The sequence below is a fragment of the Lissotriton helveticus genome, chromosome 6, assembly GCF_964261635.1.
Source record: "Lissotriton helveticus chromosome 6, aLisHel1.1, whole genome shotgun sequence".
In the NCBI taxonomy this organism is placed as follows: domain Eukaryota; kingdom Metazoa; phylum Chordata; class Amphibia; order Caudata; family Salamandridae; genus Lissotriton; species Lissotriton helveticus.
In genome coordinates this window covers 1,467,684,678-1,467,705,856 of record NC_136067.1, presented here as the reverse complement: position 1 = coordinate 1,467,705,856, position 21,179 = coordinate 1,467,684,678, and the positions used below count along the sequence as shown (strand labels likewise).

The 21,179-nt window shown below is 46.2% G+C and overlaps 1 protein-coding gene across 2 annotated transcripts in view; it reads left to right on the top strand.

The window, feature by feature from the left end:
- The first annotated feature begins 9,462 nt into the window (after nucleotides 1-9,462).
- FEZ2 (fasciculation and elongation protein zeta 2) overlaps nucleotides 9,463-21,179 on the top strand; it is a 473,881-nt gene continuing 462,164 nt past the window's right edge. For both annotated transcript variants that reach the window (XM_078649276.1, XM_078649275.1), the window contains exon 1: nucleotides 9,463-9,896. In XM_078649276.1, coding sequence (XP_078505402.1) covers nucleotides 9,541-9,896 — 356 coding nt within the window. In that variant the 5' untranslated portion in view covers nucleotides 9,463-9,540. The remainder of the gene's footprint in view (nucleotides 9,897-21,179) is intronic.

Here is a 21,179-nt window from a genome sequence, read left to right as displayed (position 1 = left end):
CAGGTGAGACCCGGCCCACTTAAAGCCCTGCACTCTACTATTCCTGACTATCTTTCTTACTCTCACTGGGGTTTTCATCCCTTTTTTCCCCTCTTTGGCCCAGTTTATCGGTTTTTTCTCCCGCTTTCTTTCTCCCATTTCTGCCTTTTCTCTATCTTGCTCTGGATTAAAGTGTGTTAAACAAAAAACCATACGCCCTGGTCGCCAAACATTAAGTGCTAGGGCCTACCACCTGCACACATTAAGCATTGTAGGACAGGGTTACAGCACATTGAAGAAAAGACAGGGCAATGAGCACATGGGCTAGACAGAGAAAAGATGTCACAGAGTAAACTGGACAGAAGGTTCAGAGGTAGAAGGAACATAGAAAGTGAAAAGTGGGCTAAGAGGATGTATGACATTACAACGCATGCTTTTACCACGCATGCCTTTACAACGCAGTTTTTACAACGCATGCCTTTACAACGTATAGTGCTTAGGGGTGCTGGATAGTGAATAGTTTAATTTACTATTCCAACTCCAGTCCCCGTGGATAGTAGGGAAGGTGTTGGATAGTAAATTAAATCTATTCCCTATCCTAGAGCGCCCCCAGCGCTATGCGTTGTAATGACATGCGTTGTAATAGTTGCGATGTTTCCCGGGCTAAGAGCACAGGAAGCTAGAGCACACACGTCAGAGGGCAAAGAACTGAAATGAAAGTACTTAGAAAGTAGAGAGCTCAGGGCTTTAAGTGGGCTGGGTCTCAAACCCGATAGTAATTATGAACAGATATTGGAAGGGGTTCCTATCGGGCCATGTATTCATCTATTTAACCTTAATGACAAAAAACATTAATCGATTTTTGAACAATGAATGTAAAAATGTTTAAGTAATCAATATCAGAGATTTTGTTTTCTGTTTATAGTTCATGTTTTACTTATTATTGCATTCCCTAATACTGTTAGCTATTTCGATAATGTGTTTCTTGATTTTTTGTTCAGAATATTACACTTGTATAGTGAGTGCATACTTTCAACTGAGATGCCGCCATGTATTTGTAACAGGCCACGACTGAGCGCTGTGGAGTTGAGGCTGAATACTATGCGAGCTTCTCATTGGGCCTGTCAGTGGATCAAAAAGGTGTTCCGAATACATGCACATCAAATCTTAGGCCTCTCTGCAAGGTACTTAGTAGAATAGTTACATATTCCAGATGAAATTGTGATTCTGAACAAATGTGGGCAGGAGGTACACAGTTGTCAAAATATTTACACGGCAAAAGTAAAAAAGTGTGATGCTTGCAGGTGAAAGAGTATGTTGTGTGTTTGAATTTGGTGAAGTGAGAAGATGCAAGGAAGTGTGTGCAGGAGAAAGTGAAAAGAGGGAGTTGAAAGATGAGGTGTGTAGTATGCAGATGGTGGAAATGAGGAGAGAAAAAGGGTGTGCATGTCTAATATAAGGGGGAACATAACAGGAGCGATTGATACTCTCTGTAAACGACTACACCTTCCACATGCCTTAGTAATATTTAATTTACAGTCTCACAATTACATTTTAATTATTTCATGTTACTCATTTATCTTAAACAGCTAACAACCATTGGCAAAAAACAATAGTCCTGGCTGGTTTAAAGTGCATCTCAATTGTTGCGTTATATATCTGGATGCACTAACAGAAAGCACTGCGAGGAACCAATATACTGGTTGGGTGACACACTATGTGAATCACAAAAATGTAGCTTACATGTTTAAGCAACCCCCTTTACTACTTTGGCCACGTGCCTTTTTGAGATCCCCTACATTTTTCATCCCACTTAAAGTGCATATGGTGCACAGCTGTGATGGACGTGGGCTGGGGCTAAGACTACCAAAGCACAAAACCACACATATTTAAACAGTGCCTCCCCAGGCCCTCCATTCCATCACCTTCTATGGCCCTCCATTCCATCACCTTCTTCCACACTCCATTCGAACATGGCCACAACTAAAGCATAAGCGGGGCCCTTCACTGGACCCCTACTCACCTGCCGCACCGTACTGCCTACCCTGCTCAAATCCATGCCCCAAACCAGGGCCCATGTTTTCTCCCTGTCCACCCACCCCCCAAGAACCCCCAGCTCCCCACTTATCTGAGCCCCATGTGAGGCCCTCTCCACCCCCATCTCAGGTACTTATCCCGCTGTGACACCATGTCTCTCCCTTTAGTACCTAGCTCAGCCCATGAGAGCCCCTCTTTGCTGGAGGTTTGACCATATGCCCTCTCCCTTACATTCCCTCTGTGCTCAGCACCACTCCCCGGGCTTCTCATCGACACCCTGTCATCCCCCCATGCCTTCTGCATCTAAATCACCATGGGCATTCCACCTTCCACAGGCCTCAGCAATCATCATCAGGATTAATGCAACCCCTCTGCTGTCCTGCTGATGTCTCCACATTTTATTCAGCTTTCAGGAGCGATGCTAGAGATGATGCACTCTTTCTGGCTTGGCCCCATATGCCATTTATGTTGTCAATCACAGATGGCTCCGAAGATGCTGCTTGCTTCCCCAGTCGCCTTTTTCTCACGGCCCCAAACACATGTACGATGGGCGGAGGAGCCTCTGCCTCATTTCACTCCTTTCCTGCCTCTCCCTGACATTGCGGCCTCTGTGTCGCACTTCTTCCCCGCCCCACCACCGCTGCTGCATTCTCGGGCACTACAGCCCGGCCCGCAGCTGCCCTGCCAGCAGTACAGGTCTGATTACACACCACCCTATGAAGGGCCACTCTCCTGGACACAGAGTGGCCCCATAAACTTACCCTCACTGGGGATGCTGCCTCATGCCACCACCACTGCGGCTACACGACCAACGCCTGCTGCGCTCGGTGGGCCACTGACATTTACGTCTCCAACCACAAGGTCGAGGAGCCCAGCTTCTTTCAAAAGCTGCATCGCTTGCTCCACTTTGCCCTTGATGCCAGACATTTTCTTTTGGAGTAAGCACTAGCGACAATTACCTATATCAATTTAAACAAGCAATAAAAACGCCTAACTGCTCCTTGTCACCAGCCACCAGATCACCTGAACCTAAAATAGTGACAGAGAGCCCAATGTGACACTACTTATACTTTGAGCTATGAAAGTAGCCCAACACAAAATGGCAGCTCATGGGCTGCACCACCCTCCCAATCTGCCCAGGAGGCAGACCTCCCTATGGTCGGCTGCCCCCCGAATTCCCCATCTCAGCTATGGTTGCCTTAACCAACTGCACTCCTACTGGCAGATACCTGTAGTGACCTGCTGGCCACATTCTAGTGTTTCTAAGTAATGTGTTTCCTCCTGCCACTCCTAGAGGGCTGGCTTCCACACTCACCCCATACCCATCCATCTCAGGTGTCCCCGGTCAGGTAACCCTGCTAATAAAATGGGCACGGCGCACGTGCCTTGGGCCAGTTCCAGATAGTATACCACTATGTCTGTGTGCTTATTCTGACTGCGGGGTGCCTAGGGACCAACCCATACATTGGCGATGAGCGGGACCTGCCCCGTGTGTGAGGTAGCAGCCGCCTCACAGTTCCTGGTGGGGGGGAGTTGTAGCCTGAGAACATGAAGCACCCCCGCTGCCAGCATCATGGCCATGAGCAGGGGGGACGGTGTCCAGTCCCCATGTGATGCTGCCAAGTACCTGCTGTGCCCCTGGTATATAGTAGTGGATCGCTGGGCATTATGTGAGCTCTGCGGCAAGGAAATTCACCTAAGTGTTGTAGCAGGTACTGTGGTAGAGGCGCCTGCACTCTGCCCACCAACACACCAAATGAATGCCCATTTACAGGAGAAAGCGCAGCGCAATAAAGTAGGGGCAGCTCCTGCAGAAGGATGTGCCCCAGGACCCAGAGAGTAATTAGAGTTATGACGGAATCCCAGTCGCGTGAGAGCTGGACAAAACCAATCTTCTCCTGACCCCAAAAGTGTGAAGCAGATTTCGGCAGCCATCATTTTGAAATGAAGAGCCTTACCCTATAGGAGATGCTGCTGCCTTCAGGAGATCTCCTGATGCGTGTATTCAAGTGGTGGCTTTCGGAGACAGTACCCCACCTATGGGTGTAGAGAGCGCGTGGCAAGCAGGATTGAGGCGGCAGCCCTGGATGGATCCAGCACTCAGTAGTGGAGATGCGGCCAGCGAAGGAGAAACCTGGTTGTGCCCATGCTGCGATGTTCCTGCAGCAGCGGGCCTAGCTCACGATGAGGCGGAAAGCCCAGCAAGGAGATAGAGAGCGTGGAGCCAGTGGAAGACTGCAGTGCCATCTACAGTAGCTCCGTAAACTGCAAACTGCATCAAGGCCTCGCAAGTGACTATAATGGAAGTCCGGCCCAAGGGCCTTGGGATAGTTCCGAAGAGATGTTTTTTTTTTTTTAAGGAACAGTGCACATGGAAACGGACAGCAGGACAGGCACGGCTGCTGCGGACCAAGGTTAATGGGGGAAGTGCACCTGCATAAAGTGAAGTGGCAGCCCCGCCAAGACCCTGTCATGCTATGTTTGTAGGAAGGGCTGCACCCCTTCTCAGTGAGTAAGCTGAATAGACCTCAAAGGGAAAAGATGCAGAAGTATAGAAAGATGCTGTGGTGACATCTATTGGCCATGGGTGTTCACTGCAACAGTCAAGTACCCCTGTGAAGAGGAAAAACTAGCAGCATGAAGAGGGGTACTGTGGACCTGAACTGAAGAGGTGACCGCCCCCAGGAGTTTTGGAACTATTATGGAGACGGGGCACGGGTGCCATACGCCACACCGGGTGAGATGTGAAGGTTGCATATTTCCCAGCAATTGCGTCCCTAGTGAGGAAGGTCATCCACGCAGGAGAAAGGACAGGGTGCGCAAGACGCAGTGCAGAACGCCCAAGAAGCAGAGGTGTACAAAGGGCTGCGTCTGGAGATCGGACAGCACAGGCATGAGCCCGGGAGTGAGAGCCCTGCGATTTAGAGTACCAATGCTGTCAAAGGGTGTGACAGACCCTGTGAAGCCTGCCTGAATGGAGGCAGAAGCAAGCGCTGTGACAAAGTAGCCTTGAGGCGCAAGGAGTGCATCTGCAAGTGAAGAGGAGACGTGTGAGAGGTCCATGAAGAAGAAACCTGTGGGAGGTCGACGAAGAGGAAACCTGTGGGAGGTCGACGAAGAGGAGACCTGTGAGAGGTCCATGAAGAGGAGACCTGTGCGAGATCGACGAAGAGGAAACCTGTGGTAGGTCGATGAAGAGGAAACCTGTGCGAGGTCGACGAAGAGGAAACTTGTGGTAGGTTGATGAAGAGGAGACCTGTGAGAGGTCCATGAAGAGGAGACCTGTGAGAGGAGAGGTCCATAAAGAGGAAACCTGTGAGAAGTCCACGAAGAGGAGACCTGTGAGAGGACCACAAAGAGGAGACCTGTGAGAGGTCCATGAAGAGGAGACCTGTGAGAAGTCCACGAAGAGGAGTCCTGTGAGAGGTCCACGGAGGGAAGATCTGTGAGAGGTCCAAGGAAAGAGTCAAATCCTACAGAGAGGACAGGGCACAACCAGGGAGGTCCATGTGAAAATAAGATCACAGCGAAAGGCCTGGTCAGGGAAGAAAGAAGAGAAGAGAGTCAGTCGGGGGTAGGAAGTGAACAGGAAGGTCCAAGTCAAGTGTACGTCATATGGAGAGGCCTGGTCAGGAGGCAGAAGGGAAGACAAGAAGATGGAAGAGGAGAGGAAAAGTGTGGCATGAGGACAGCATTAAAGCGCGAAGAAAAAGGAGAGAATGGAGTGTAATAGACTCCTGGCACACCTGAAAGTACTGTATAAGAACTGTGAGTGTTATCGCAATCAAGTGCATCCCTAAGAACATCCAAGGAGCACTAGACAGCTAGAGTGGTGCCCTGTTCATATAAAACACCCTGAGGTCAATGAGGCTATTTGGCACCGTCGGAGGCTGGCCGCCCAGGGACCAGCTGTGTGCACAGGTGAACGTGACGCCTGCTGGTGAGAGAAATCTCGACCTTTGGAACATCCACCCTTGGGATTGCACATGAGGCTTCGATGTGGCCCTGTTGGGAGTTCTTTAGTGACCCCTTCATGATGCCTAAGAAAGGCCTGCGCAGCCCATTCAGTCCGTGGCAATCCAGGGACAAGGGCCTTGAGGGATTCTCGTGAAAGGGGAGTCCTGCCAAGAGAGATGTGTCTGCAGCGCTCCACGGTGGGTATCAGGAAGCAACGAAAGTCAGCATGGACACTGGGTCACCCCAAAGACTGTCCTGTAGATGCCTGTGTACCAGAGTTCAGATGGCAGGAGTACACTGACCCTGAAACAATCACTCTAGAGGTAGAGCAAGTGACTTGAAGGTGGGACTGATGGTGGTTCCCCCAGTGGTTAATTTGTAAAACAATAAGTGCCGGGGCTCTCGTCAGGAGTCAGCTTGCACCAGTCCATTTCTCCTGTTAGCGCTGCCTAAAACATTACCAACTGTGCTGCTGAATTCGGAGCTGCAGAACCAGGTTCAAGTCTTGGCGCTGGCTCAACATTCTGTGATTCAGGGCAAATCACTTAATCTCCCTGTTGAGGAAAGGGTTGTGAGCAGGTGTTCCTCTTTTTAAAAAAATATTATTGTTAGAGGGTAATTCCCTGTCCAAGTAACACTTGTTGATTCAGGTTGATTTGAGTGAAAGTAGTTCTTTTTTATTCGCCACATTATTGTATTCATTTCACTCATTTTGGTTTTTCGTAAAGCACATTTTTAGGGAAAGTGAACAGACGACACGTGTTTCGCCCTGTAGGGCTGGTAGAGCCCGGGCTTTCTCAAGGCTGCATTGAAGAGGAGACAAAGAGAGTGTCAATAGTCAGGCGTAAAGTTTCCCCAGGAAAAGAGGGGGGAACACCATCCGAATGTGCGAAGTGCTGGATAGAGAGAGAGGGGAAGTGTTGTGTGTGAAGTGTAGGAGTTAAATCCAAGAAGTGCTTGAAGTCAAGGGATTTTTTAAAATCATTTTTACCTAACATTGTAAGGGAAAGGGGAGTGAGCCTAACGTGAACTAAAATTTCTATGAACAGGCTTATATTTCAGAGATTTGTCTGTGTGGAATTACCCTCTAACAATAATATTTTTGTTAAAAGAGGAACACCTGCTCACAACCCTTTCCTCAACTGATGATTCAAGGCTGCATATGGCCATGTCTGAACTGGGGTGGTGTGGAGTGCAAAAAAACGATGGATTTAGGCCCAGATCTCTGTACTGGGGTGAATGTATGACATTGTTCTGCATTCTGTCCATCAACTGTTGGTTTTGCATTTGTCACCCCAAGTGGGATGGGTATGCTCAGACGTGAGTCCCATGCTCTCCAGACCACTGGAGTCAAGCTATCTTGGCTGAAGACGGCTGATAGCCAGAAACTGGTCCTAGGATGCTTGATTACGGTCCTGGAAAGACATGGCTTGGCAGTTTGGGCTGGACTGTTCACATGGGGCACAGGGTCAAGGCTGATTTGCATATGGCCATGTCTGAACTGGGGTGGTGTGGAGTGCAAAAAACGATGGATTTAGGCCCACATCTCTGTACTAGGGTGAATGTATGACATTGTTCTGCATTCTGTCCATCAACTGTTGGTTTTGCATTTGTCACCCCAAGAGGGATGGGTATGCTCAGGCGTGAGTCCCATGCTCTCCACACCACTGGAGTCAAGCTGTCCTGGCTGAAGATGGCTGATAGCCAGAAACCAGTCCTAGGATGCTTGATTCCAGTCCAGGAAAGACATGGCTTGGCAGTTTGGGCTGGACTGTTCCCATGGGGCACAGGGTCAAGGCTGATTTGCATATGGCCATGTCTGAACTGGGGTGGGGTGGAGTGCAAAAAAACGATGGATTTAGGCCCAGATCGCTCTACTGGGGTGAATGTATGACATTGTTCTGCATTCTGTCCATCAACTGTTGGTTTTGCACCGTTCACTCTTTTCTCAACACTTAATCTCCTTGTGCCTCCCATAAATGTCATTAACTGGTGCTCATGAAAAGCACTGGTGTTGATAATTAAGTGCTGGTGCTGAGCACCAGAAAACACCAGTTCAAATTAAGCACTGGGGTCCTCCATGGCCCTATGGTATGGCATGGGAGGTAAACTGTGCAGTCCACACATTCCTGTGGAATCCCTGTGAAGAGGACTTCAGGGGACTCCTGTCAGAGTGGAATCCTGGTAAGAGAGGGGAATCCTTGTGAGAGATGGAAGCCTGAAGTTGCTCCACCATTGGGGTAGCTGGAAGCACTGTAGTATCCGAGGAAGACTCTTTAACAGTCACCTTGAGGTCCTCTGTCTTTGCAGGCTTGCTATCCATGGTGCCATTGAAGATGTATCAGCAAAAGATTTCATTATTTTTCCAAATGCACCTCACAGCGTACATTGTAAATAGACTTCAACGCAGTGAGACCAGGTGGGACAGGACCCACAGTGTCCGGGTAGACTGTGATAGCTTGAACTGTCGAATGAGAAATCCGGACTTCATTTACACTGCCATTTGTGCCCAGAGTAGTCTGGTTGAAACAACGGAGGAGTGCTGTGATGCCTGGGGCTCCGGCTGTACCTGTCCTCTTATCCTGTCCTGCAAGCCACCTGAATGGACTCAATGGAGTTTTTGTTTTTGCCATTTTGGTCTGTCCCTCAGGTTGGACTTGTTGTCCCATTTTTAATAAAGTTCGGGAGGCATGTATCGAACGGCTGGTCATGTTCTAGTGTTTCTAAGTAATGAGTTCCCACCAGCCACTCCTAGAGGGCTGGCTTCCACACTCACCCAACACCCATTCATCACAAGTGTCACCGGTCAGGTGACCCTGCTAATAAAAGAGGCCGGGCACACGTGCCCTGGGACAGTTCCAGATAGTATACCAGTGTGTCTGTGTGCTTACTCTGACTGCACAGGGGCCTAGGGCCTGACCCTTACAGTACCCAGTGCTTTAAATAGTCAGTACTGTCCGGCACTGAGTACCAGAACTTTTTTATTTAGCGAGGGAGAGTACCTCCACTTTTCAAGAGTGATGTAATACTTTTAACTGGAGAATTACAGCACTTCTCAGAAACAAGCAGGCACTCTGGTACAGGGCACCTGCACTTCTATTTTTTTCATTTCAAATACTGCTGATACCACAGACCTACAAATATATTTAAAACAGAATAGTGTATTCGTGCTGTAATTGAGGAAGTCTATAGGCAACTTGGAGAAAGCTTCTTCAAATTTCGATGCAGCCAACTCAGCTTGTCACGTTTTTAAGATTTACAGAGTACTGTTGAGTTGGGTGGTAAAACTACATTTTTTTACAGAACAACTTACCTACAAGACAGTGATAAAAAAAAGATTCTTCGCACGCTACAAACTGTCTATTGCCATAAAGGCCAAGTCCGTTGCACTCATAAATTCGGGCATTCAGGTCTGTGAAACATTCCTTTTTAGCCCATCGCCGTCTGTTTGTGGGCAGGGCTTGTTGCGGGTTGTTTCGCTCCCTGCTCGGCACTGACAGTAGTGCTGAAGGGTGGCCTGGGCGCTGCGGCAGCAGGGTTGCAGACAGGGAGCCTGGCACCGCAGCCATGGCCGCTCCGCTGGCCCAGTTCGACGAGGACTGGCAGGACTTCTACGAGTTCAAACCCACCGCCTCCGCCCTGGACCAGGTGAACTCCAACACCCCGAGCCCCCCGTGTTCACAGCAGCAGCCGCCGGAGCCCGCCGACCCCCAGGTCACGGTGCCCTCGCTGGGGCTGGAGGACTTCTCGGAGCTGGATAACAGCTTCTCGGGGGGTGAGATGGGCACCTTCCAGTCCATGGAGGACCTGGTGAGCGGCTTTGACGAGCAGCTGACCGTCTGCTTCCGCAACTACAGCACGGCCACCGAGAGCATCGCGCCCATCAGACCCATCACCGAGGAGACCCCCATGAAGGATGACGAGTGAGTGATAGCATGGTCCACCGGAGGGCACCGCACTGCCCTGTTCACCCACCGGGCATTATCAATGCATGGCACACCTTAATTCACTCCCTAACAACCTTCCTTTACGTCCTCTACACTGTGCACTTCTGCTGTTGCCTAGCATGACCTTGTGGCCCTCCCTACTGGGTACCTTTATGTGTACCTCTACTCTCGGGCATCGAGCCACCAAGGTCTCGCCTGCACTTCAGCTACCGATTACCTTTCTGCGAGTCCCCACCACAAACCGGTTATCCCTCTGCGTGCGGATATGCATCCCACTAGAGACCCTTCTCTCTATAACCTACCCATCACTCACCCACTGCCATCGGATGATACTGCTCTATACATCTAGAATCGATCTCTTCCTCCTTATACATCCCGTTTTCACCATGGCGTTATCCGCCGAAGAGCTCCCACTACAGTGAGCCCTCTCCCAGGTTAGCATCCTTTCATTTCTTCCCACAATAAAACCGGTCCTACTCTGTCCTTCTCTGTACCACAGCCACCTGAGAATCCCCAGAATTGTACCCACTCGCCTCCGAAAGCTTTGTACTGAAAAAGCCAACCTCTGTCTACACAGAGCCCAATCGTTATCATTTTAGTATGTCCCTTACACTGGCAGTGGACACGCTCAATACCCGACCATTCTGAGATCTCGTTCTTCCTCACTCAGCCCTCCTTGCCAGAACAGAAAGTAGGAGTGGCAGCCCCTTCTTATTTCCACTCTATGCTTTCCCCCCTATCTGGGCGCTTCTCAGCAACTACTACCCTTTTCTTTGCTCTGGCAGCCCCTTAAGTTGTAACCATTCAGTTGGTTGCACAGTTCATGAGTGTAGCAAAAGCACATGGCGCGTTTCCGAATGATGGTTAATATTTACTGCCGCCATGTGATTATCTAGTATATAATCCATGAGCGTGCAGCCCTCAAACATTAAAGAAAAAGATTTCCTAGAAAATGTGCTTTATAATGATTTTCCCATGGACTGTTTCTTTTACATTTATACGCTGCGTACTCGTCTTTTTTTGGCTCATGCTTAGACTTTGGCACCGAATGAATCTAGTTCTTCCAAAGTAGTATTGCCAAGGTGGCAAAGTGTTTTGAGTGGCAATGGTGATTTAAGACGCCAAGCTCCAGCCCTTCACTATGAGTGACGCTCCTTTTCTGTCCATGAGCGAGAGCCTGGTGGTGTTATTGTGTATGGGTCGGCACTGGTGTTTGCTGTTTATATTGTGGTGTTGCTTCCCAGAACCTGCTTTATAATTCCAGGGCACTTGCTTGGGGTCTCTCAACGTTGTTAGATTTATAGGTCAGATTGCTGCCCCTCCTGGGTTAGTTTGTTAGCTTAAAAAGTCCATATTTGAAGAGATGAGGTACAGTATTTTTTTCATCTCATCGTTTTTTTTTTTTACCTCACCAGGGTTTGAAAAATAGTATATAAGAGGCAGCTTGTGGCTGGAGACATTAATAACATACGAAAACATATGTTTGGACTATACTGTTAAAATATAAATGTAATTATCAGTTAGATACTCCACATGCCATATCGTCTCCCTGGCTGATATTCTAGTTAAATAGATACATATGCTTTAAAATATTGGTTGCTAGCCGGTAACTTAACTTATATTAAGAACATCTTCATTCCAGTTACGTTTTGGTACATAAGGCTGTCAATTGTGTCTCGTTGGTATTTATATTTAATCAGTAGAGTTGTCATTGTGTTTTTCCATTATTCATACGTATTGCACCTACCAAAACACATCTGCTTCATCTGAATCCTGTATAAACCATTGGTAAACATCTTGATCAAGAAATAGGCTTATAAGTGTTAATTACATTTTAAAAGCCTCTTTTTGGTTCAGCTACTGCTTAGCAAGACCTTTGGTGTTGGAATAACTCGCTTCCTATGGAACTTCATAGCTTGATGATGTTGCTCTAGGCCGCTTTAAAATGTTGTCGGTTCACAGTTCTTTGGGCAGTTTGGAGTGAGGACTTTCGAAGTGCTCTGAAAAAGTAACCAGAAAAGATCAGATTCCACAGACAGATAATTTTTATCGGTAAAAGTTATTGTTCTCTTCTTGAAAACCCCCTCCAGGTGTGGGATCTGTGAAATATTACCCTTAAACTCCCCTAAATTGATATCGACAATGAGAATAAGAAATGGCTAGCTAAAGCTCAAACCAGCCCAGCTCCCTTAAAAACACTTCATGGTCGGGAAGGCACCAATCTACATCTGACTAAAACATATGATTTAAAAGGAAGGTTCAGATTAGTTATGTAACGTTTTCGTCGTGTCTTGTTGCCTGCGCAGTGCTTAATTTGTAAAAGAATGAGTGTTAGTGCCAAAAGATCTGCTCAGAAGTCTGTGGAGGTCTAACGAACAGTAAGGCTGGGTAGTCTATAATCAACCTCATGACTATTTAATTTCCACCAGACACTTCCTGCCCCTTTATCTCACTTGTGCAGGTTTCTGATTTATGCCTTTGAACAGTTTTCCTCGTTCTTTTTCTCCTCAAGCTCTTGGGAAATTTCCAATTAGGAAAAATAAGTGCCGGTGTCCAAAAACGAGTGCCAGTGACCCCTACTGATACACCCGACTCAAATTGTGCATTACCTGCAGAGTTTCCAACTCTGACTAAACCAATAAATCTGGGTTACACTATGGGTCCACACAAAACACAAACCAACTTCTACAGTGAAAAAGCCAAATGCAACAAAAACGTTTCCCCTATACAGTGTATCAATGAGTTAAAGAATGTAATGTGTGTTTATTTTGTATACTCTTGAGATGTAATATATTCCGTCATGCATTGCAATGCAGACACTTCATGGGAGGTGAAATGATACATCAGCCAGTTGCATGAAGTGAGAGAATTACTCATATGATTAGAGCCAAAGCCACATCAATGGCCCTACTAACTAGTGGGGCGGTGTTTTCTGACCCCTGCGTAAACTTTTTGCACAGTGGCTAGAATTATGAATTTGGTGGTACTTACTGCATCTGGTAATACACTAGTGCTTCAAAGATCTCAACTTTCTTAAATTGCGGCAGGTCAAACCTGCTGGAATTTAACTGGGGAAAAGTTTGTGCATGGTATTTACCATACCAGCACCAAAGCCCACTTGTTATTCCTCAGAAACTTGTATTAGGTGCTGTGTAGTAGATCTTGCCAGTAATCCGATATAAAAGTTGAACAGTAATATATAGGATAAAGTGCCCTGAGTCATATATTCTAAGGATATTGCAAGTCACCAAAGGCTTCTGTGACTAAATAGAGAAACGAGGCAGAAGCCAGAGGTCCTTTATACGACCATGATACATCAAGGTGGCTTGCAATATCCTTTTAATGTATGGCAGAGGGTAATGTATTACACCATTACTCTTCCCATAAACTGATTACATTTATAGTGTTTTGTTCTTTTCTGTTCACTGTCGACAACAATGAAGCGGAATCTGCAATGAGAGATTTAGCAGAGTAAAAAGAATTTATGATTTTTTGCAAAAAAAGATAAGCCAGGTTAATATGTCAGGTTAAAAGATGCAGTGCCCCATCTTGTCTAGAGACATCCTGCTATTTTCTACTTCCTAACAGAACTATAGCATGTAAAAAACATGTTCTCATACATATGTCTTCCTGTTGAGCACCTTTTCTGTTTCAGAGAAATGAAGGAGAAGCACGTTTCCTTTTTAAACTACGACTATTATTATGCTGTGTTCCCTGTCTTTAACCCTAGCTGATTGAGGAAAATAATATTTGTTATAAATTCTTGTATAAAAATAATATTCTTGACTCTTCATCATGGCTTTAAGTGGGCCAGCAGTTAATAAAAACATACATTGAAACGGGTCCCGGTTGGATACTATATTCACGCCCTTGCCTTACTGGCAAAAACAGGGATCGATTTTTGAACGCTGAATGTAAAAAGGTGAAGGTAATCCATATCAGCAGCAGTATGGTTCCTGTTTATATTTCACTTATTTTGCTTAATCTTATATTCCTTCAGGTTGGTAACTATTTACACAATGTTATTTTAGATTTGTTTTGTGCATGTTATACATCAGAATGCAATAACAGAGAAGCACCAAATACTGGTTGGGTGGCACACTATGGGAAGAACCGAAATCTAGTTTGTGTTCAAGCCACCCCAAAATTACATTGGTCACATCCCTTTTAGAGAGCCCTTCCCACCTTTTCCATTCCACTTAAAGCTCTGCTCTTCATTATAATCATCTGTTATTTTCAATTTGTGCATTTGATGCATTATTTAGAATGGTGTGCGGGTTGTTATTTTTCTGGCCTCTATCACTTTGCCCAGCTCGATCTGGGTAATTGCAGCAGGCACAGTGGCCTCAAGAGAAAGAGAAGAGGATGGGGGATGTAGGAAGAAAGCGATCAGAGAGGGATAAGAGACAGAGGAGGAGAGAGCAGATGAATGGAAAAGGAGAGATTGTGCAGAATCTGCATCCAATAAGCATGTGTCGTCGTCTTCTGTATTAAGTGGCATGTATAGCTCACCATCTTTACACTGTGTGCCGTTTCCAGAATGCTTAAAACATTTTTAAATGTCGGCATCCCGTACAGTTTGTGGTGAACTGGAAGCAGTCATCCGTATTCACCTGGTTTATTTTGAGCTCCATTATGCTTTGTTTACACAGCCATCAGCAGGTCGCCTTTTGAATTGCATGCTGCAGTGCTTGCTTTGCTGCCTGCGTCTAATAACAGAAGCTGCCCCCCCCACACTGACTGAAGAATTCCAGGAATTGATCACAATTCTGCAAAAGGGCTTACATCACTTGGTTTTCTTTCTCAGTGTGTGTTTTCGTGTGCGTGTGTTTGCGTGTGCCTGTCAGTGGCAACTGAGGGGCTCGAGAACTGCAATTGATCGTATCTTGGAGATGATCGCTGGACCAAATTGCTCTAATTAGCCCAGCAGTAGAAACGTCAGTCTTTACACAGCGCTTGGGGGCAGTTCGGGTTTAAGTACTATACTGAAGATTGCGGTACATGTGAATGGTGTCTTAAGTTGATATTTTTGGCAGTAGTACATTTTGCCTAGAAAATAAACTGCAGTCACCTGATAACTCAGGATTTCACATCAGGACGAGTGGCAATTAAACAAGAAACCTTTTTTAGGTTAATTATTTATTGTGTGGAGGCATCAATACTCTGTTCGGTATATTCAGATGTAAGAAAGTGTCTCCTTTTTAGGTCTCGCCTCGCCTGGCATTAGTAGCGCATGCACTGCTGCTCTCGCCATGCGAGGGCTTCTTGGAATCAATACAGTTCCAGAAATTTGCTTTTTGCACCGCCCATAATTTCTATTGGTGCGCGTCATTTTGCGTCACCAATTATGGTAAACGTGGTGTTATGATTGTCCCTGAGCTTTTTTTGTCCTTCCTGGTTACCACCCTGTCTACTTTTTTCCTCACCCACCCGGACTGGATTGTTTACTTGCGGCTTCACACACTCTCCTTTTAAAGGCCGTAAGCACTCTTTTATTTTCATTTTGAGCATGGTCCGCTTTGGCTGCGCTTGTTTCATGTATTCACGCACACTCCGGAATTGTTATCAGTGATGGCATCGCTTTTGAAACGGGACGGTTGTGTCTTTCTCAACGTTTGATGACAAGTGTGTCTTGTGCTGGGGTATCGGAGTGCATATGAGTGTATGTATGTTGCACTCCAAGAAGTGCAAGGCTGCTACTTTACACAAATCCAGAGCAGTGTGTAAACACACAGAGGGATGCCTGTGCGCTGACAAGTCAAACTCGTTGCTGTGTACACGTGTGTCCAGATCCTTCACATATACAGTCATGTACACACGCTGTGTAGGATGCTCCTTGCAACTGCCAAGTCTTGGGGCACATACACCAGTGACAAGCCTCGTGCACATCCGGCGTGTGCTGTTCACACATGTATCCTGATCTTTCACATATAGTCATGTACACACGCTGTGCAGGATGCTCCTTGCAACTGCCAAGTCTTGGGACACATACACCAGTGACAAGCCTCGTGCACACCCGGTGTGTGCTGTTTCTTAGCAGCAGCAAAGTGCTCTATATACACCGCTGTGTGGTGGTGTTCACTGAAAAACTGCACAGCATTGTGTACACCCGGGTGTACTTTTCCTTAACAACATCTGCAAACAACTGCTGTCAACACACCCCGGGTGTCACGAGTCCCTCAAAAGTCTCTCCGGATCGGTTTGTTGCTCTAATGGGTCCACCTATTGATATCCTCAGTTCCGACTTGCGATAATAGCACAGAAGATTAAGGGGGTCAATCGGGGGAAGGAAATGATGGGAACAGCGGGGAAGGAGACCTGTGGAGAAAAAGACTAGTTATAGAAACACTGCACTAAACATTTCCGGTACATTAACATAAGAAACAAGCATCTGCAATAGCTCTTTAGAAAGACGATTGGGTAATTATCAAAGACCTCTAGTGCTCAGGATTGGCCTATACTCATAGCTCAGTCATAGAACTGTGGAATAGAAACATACTGTTATACAAAGTCTTAACTAATACCTCTAACCCAGAGACACTCTTGTTTGCCAGTCCTATTACCCACCAATAATGATGCATGTTTGAGCTTTGCAAGGGAGGAAGGGTAGGGTTAAGTCCGCAACCTCTCACTGTCCCCCTGCTAGAAGATGAACAAAAAACACACACAACATTTAACATACATATGACTGCGAGCAGTTTAACCAGGGTAGTTTTCCCCTTGCAATGTTAGTATGCAACACACCATAACAACTGGTGTAGTAAAGTACAAATCAATAAGTTGAGGTTTTGTAATGGAGGATGATATACCACCTGGTATATATGATGAGCAAAATGCCTCGTGTATCTCATTTCTCCATGGCTCTTAGTTCTGAGCGTTACACAAGCCTGAATCAAGAATAGGTTTCTGCACCATTGATCGCAACGGAGTCGTTGAACAGAAAGACTCTGACAGCGGCTTATAGCCACCAATGTTTTGGCAAAAAGGAAATTGGAACAGCGGTGTCAACGACACCCTTACCCCACCGGGTACTGCAAACTTCTGGATTCCTTCGTCCAGGCACTGCCGAGTTCTAACCGGATAATCTGCGGCATTTCCTACTTCCTCTCCGGTTTACATAGCCTGCCGGGAGGTTAACCGTGTAATTTCCTGTGCGGCGCATAGTGTAGTTGGTTTGCTCTGAGAGGCATATAAGTGACCGGGTCTTCCTTTTCGCCAGCCCTCCCGCACCCTCTAAAATATATCGGCGACCCGCCTCCAGAACTCCCCTCGCTGCAGCATCTACGAGGAGTGGACAGCGGTCGTATCACCCGGTACGTGACACCTGGAGTGCTGCTTCTCAGTGCTTTAAATGGGCCGGTACTCACCGTTACTGAGTAACGGCACTTCCGAATTTTCTAGCTATTAGTACCGGCACTTTTTTTTAGTCAACGTTGAGTACCGGTACCCTGGCAGATGGCATGGCAGGATAAAGTTTGGTATCGCCTCCAATGCGGGACAAATGCCGCGCTGCTTTTGGATCTTGCTGTCGCACCAAGCCCCTGAAGGAGCCTTTTGCAGAGATGCTGCTAACTTTCAGTAGTGCCCATTAGAATTTCCCCACACTGCAGGGGTTGGGGAGGGCTTGCTTAACACCGTGAATAACAGTGCAGGGCCTAGGCAGACCCTGCACTGTTGATTGGGAGTGAAACGATCATTATGCCTAAAGTGCTTTAGCCCATCCGCTCCCCTCGTCCCCCTCTGTTAGGTGTGTAAAATAGCCTGGCCTGGGGCTGCTGGTCAGTAAGCCAGTCCATCTTTCCCAAAGCCGGTTTTCTTATGTTTTTTTTTTTTTTTTTTAGCACAGGAACTGCTTTCCTTTGTGTGGCCGAATTTACATGATATCAGCGAGGAATCCCTAGGTGTGATGTGAAGGCAGCCCTGCCCAAAGATGTGAAGGCAGCCCTGCAATAAATAGCAGGGAACGCTGCAACACTAGAGAAATGAGCTCCCGTGACACCTGAGATGAACATAGAAGGAAGGGGGAGGGAGGATTGTTAAAAAGTGAGGTGACAGCTTAAGTTAGAATTGCCACTTTTTTCATAAAACAATACCAGATATTGGTTTAGTTTTGAAATGGGTGATTAGGAATTGTATTTTAATACAAATTCAAATCTGCTGTATTTCTTGAAGTAATTGGTTTAGCTATTGATGAACCACATGCCTGAGATTCAGTTTAAAACACTGCCCTGCAGAATTTACAGGGCGCGGCGGAGCATGCACGCACACAGTCACACACACATGTACAGAGTCACATGCACACGCATACAAGCGCGCGCACACACACTTTCACAGCTTGGAAATAGTTTTGTACGTTTGAAGTCAATAAATGATTTACGCTTTTATTTACTGGAAAACATATTTAAAAATACATGCCTCAACAGTAAGTGTGCTCTATCAACACAAACAATGAAATATAGGACAACAAATTACAGGACAGGTGGCAAATTTAGAGTATGGGTACATCATGGAGGGGAGAAGAGGAGGCAAGTGGGGAAAAAAACGGACAAAATGTAAGAGACTTGTGGCGAAAGTAAGTGAGAGGTGGCAGTAAGAGGGCAGAACCAGGGAGAGAAGGTTAGAGGCTGGGTAGAAAGAGAGGTTAATCGTGAATGGAGAGTAGATGTGGATGTAAAGACACTGAACCAGAAATGGACAGGAAGAGCCAGGCCGTGGGGAAAAGGGCTGGAGCAGTGCTTTAAATGGGCCGGTACTGGCATTTCTTATTTTTATCACTGTTAATACCGGCCCTTCGCCATTGCCTAGGAGAGTACCAGTACTCATGAAAGGTAAGCTCGTTGGCTGCTAGTGCTGGTGGGCACCAGGCTGTCCGAGAAGAAGCTGTCTGACAGCCAAGGCGCTTCTGTAGACCTTAGCTCAGCCGCTTTTGTGTACGTCTGCTTATTTCTTTGTGTGTGGAGAAGTATGGCTCAATGGTTAGAGCGTTAGCACAAAACAGGGTCAAACCCATATAGTCATCGGGACCTGGGTAGTACGTTATTATGAAGGAAGAGGGGTCCCAGACAGCCAGACACTTATTCATACATTGATATATTATTCAAAAAGAAAAATTTTCAACATATAAGTCAGTGGTTACGTTGAATTCATTTCACAATGTAACCCATAGAATCAATAAATGGTTCAAGCAAATAGCGAAAAATTCATTTGCAATTCATAAGCATTTGCGTGCCCACATAGAAAAGGGGGTAGGAAGTGAGGTGAGGGATAAAAGTGAAAGTAGTGACAAAATTACTTCAATACTCAATTGTACATCATTGAATAAAGGTTCCTTAACATATATATATATACACCGGTCTCCTAATTTTGGAGCCACGTACAAAGGAGCGTATCACAATCCAAAGTCAGAGAAACAGTATCTCCTATATAGGGCTGTATGATTCATATATAACCAAAGGAGTACATATCATGAAAAAACGTCTACGTTTCGACCCTGAGCGGTAGGTTGAATGGCCCTTACAGGCGGGTCTTCATCAGGACATTGGAGAGGTGGGCAGACCTCCTAGGGTGAAGAGAAAATAAAATAAAAGTACTTAATAGGGTGGTAATTCCCCGAATACCTCTGCGTGTGTGGTCCGCAGGGCAAAACATTAAAAATACAGTGATCTTAGGAGGACTATCAAAAATACAAAAGCTATTACCTTAAGAAGGGGAGGTTCGAAACAGTGGCCTTCACCATAGGTCGTTACCACCGCCAAGTATTCTAAACGAAAGAAAGGGGGGGGGCGAACCCCAGGATTTATTACCAGGCATTACAAGAAGATTCAATCAGGGCATTGTATGCTTCAACGGGCGGGGGGGGAAGGAGAGGCGAGGGGAGGGGGAGGGGGGGGAGGTTTAATCATACCTTCAGTCCCTTGTAAATCGTCACGTGCGATGTCAAATAGGGTTAATCCGAATCACTAGAGACAATAAGTATAAAAACTCAGTAAGAGACCAGTGGCCTCAGTAGGCATTCACACAGATTAGTCCAATTGGCATTAAGTGTTGAAATACCCAAGGTGGAGGCGTTAGTTTACCTTGTCAATATAAATTACAGGCGTGGTCTCTAAGCAGTCAATTGCGAAGGACTCGTGTTTCCAAACTTATTCGGCGTTACTAGAAAAAATGAATGAGAGCGTGGCCTCAGTGTTCAGTCACACAGATTGGAAAAAATTCCAAATTCAATTTCATAATAAAGGGCTCAGGTTGAAGGGGTTCGTTTACCTAGTCGGTCAAAATCCTGGCGTGGTCTCGAGGCACTCACTCCAAACGACTCGCGTAACCAGGAAGTGGCTGCGAGGGGGCGGGGTTACGTTTATAACGTCGAGTGCAGACACAGTAAAAGGACTGTGTAGTTGCTAGGCACTGAAGGACGCTAAAGAAAAAATCCGCGATGACTCGGTCGCAGAGTATATCAACCCGTACTGATTACGAGCAGAGAGACTTGAAAAGGAATGAACAAAATATTGAAAAACTTAATTAATGAGAAAGGTTGAAAAAGGTTAAAAAAGGTTAAAAAACCCAGACTAGCAGGAGGCTTCTAGAGAGAGGGGCGCTCATCCAATGGTGTACATGAACTCATCCCAGACACGGGGCTTCTCACATATAATTGTACGTTTTTACATCGGTGTGTCTGCACCTACCCCAGCGCGTTGCAAAACACTCGGCTATCATTTGTACATCTGAAACCACTTTGGAAAAAGGCATATGATGCTATTCAAGAGAAAATGGCAGGGTGAAAAAACACACTTGGTCGCTTTCAGAGTGTATGCATACGGAAGCTGATACCATATGAATATATCTATTTACAATTACACATGAGTACCTGAGTATACACGCTATGTGTGCTGGAGGCACAGACCACAAACATGCATGGATATGGTACAAATCATGGAAAACAGTGAATGAAAACATGCCAGATGCGTGCATGTACCTACCACGCAGGGTGGTAAAAATGCAATTGCGATTAGATAAATACAAATGAGGGGCAATATTCAAGGGGTATTAACAGGCTAATCATAAGATCGCTAATTGCGCGAAACTGCTATCAGATTCGTTCAGGCCGTTTCGTACTGAATCAAAGGTGTGCATCCATTTTAGTTCTCTCAGGTTTAGTATTGGAGCAATATTACCACCCCTGGGTCCCAATTTCACCTGTTCCAAAATGACCCATCTCAGGCTTTCCGGTACATGATTGTTTTTGAGACAGTGTTCCACAAG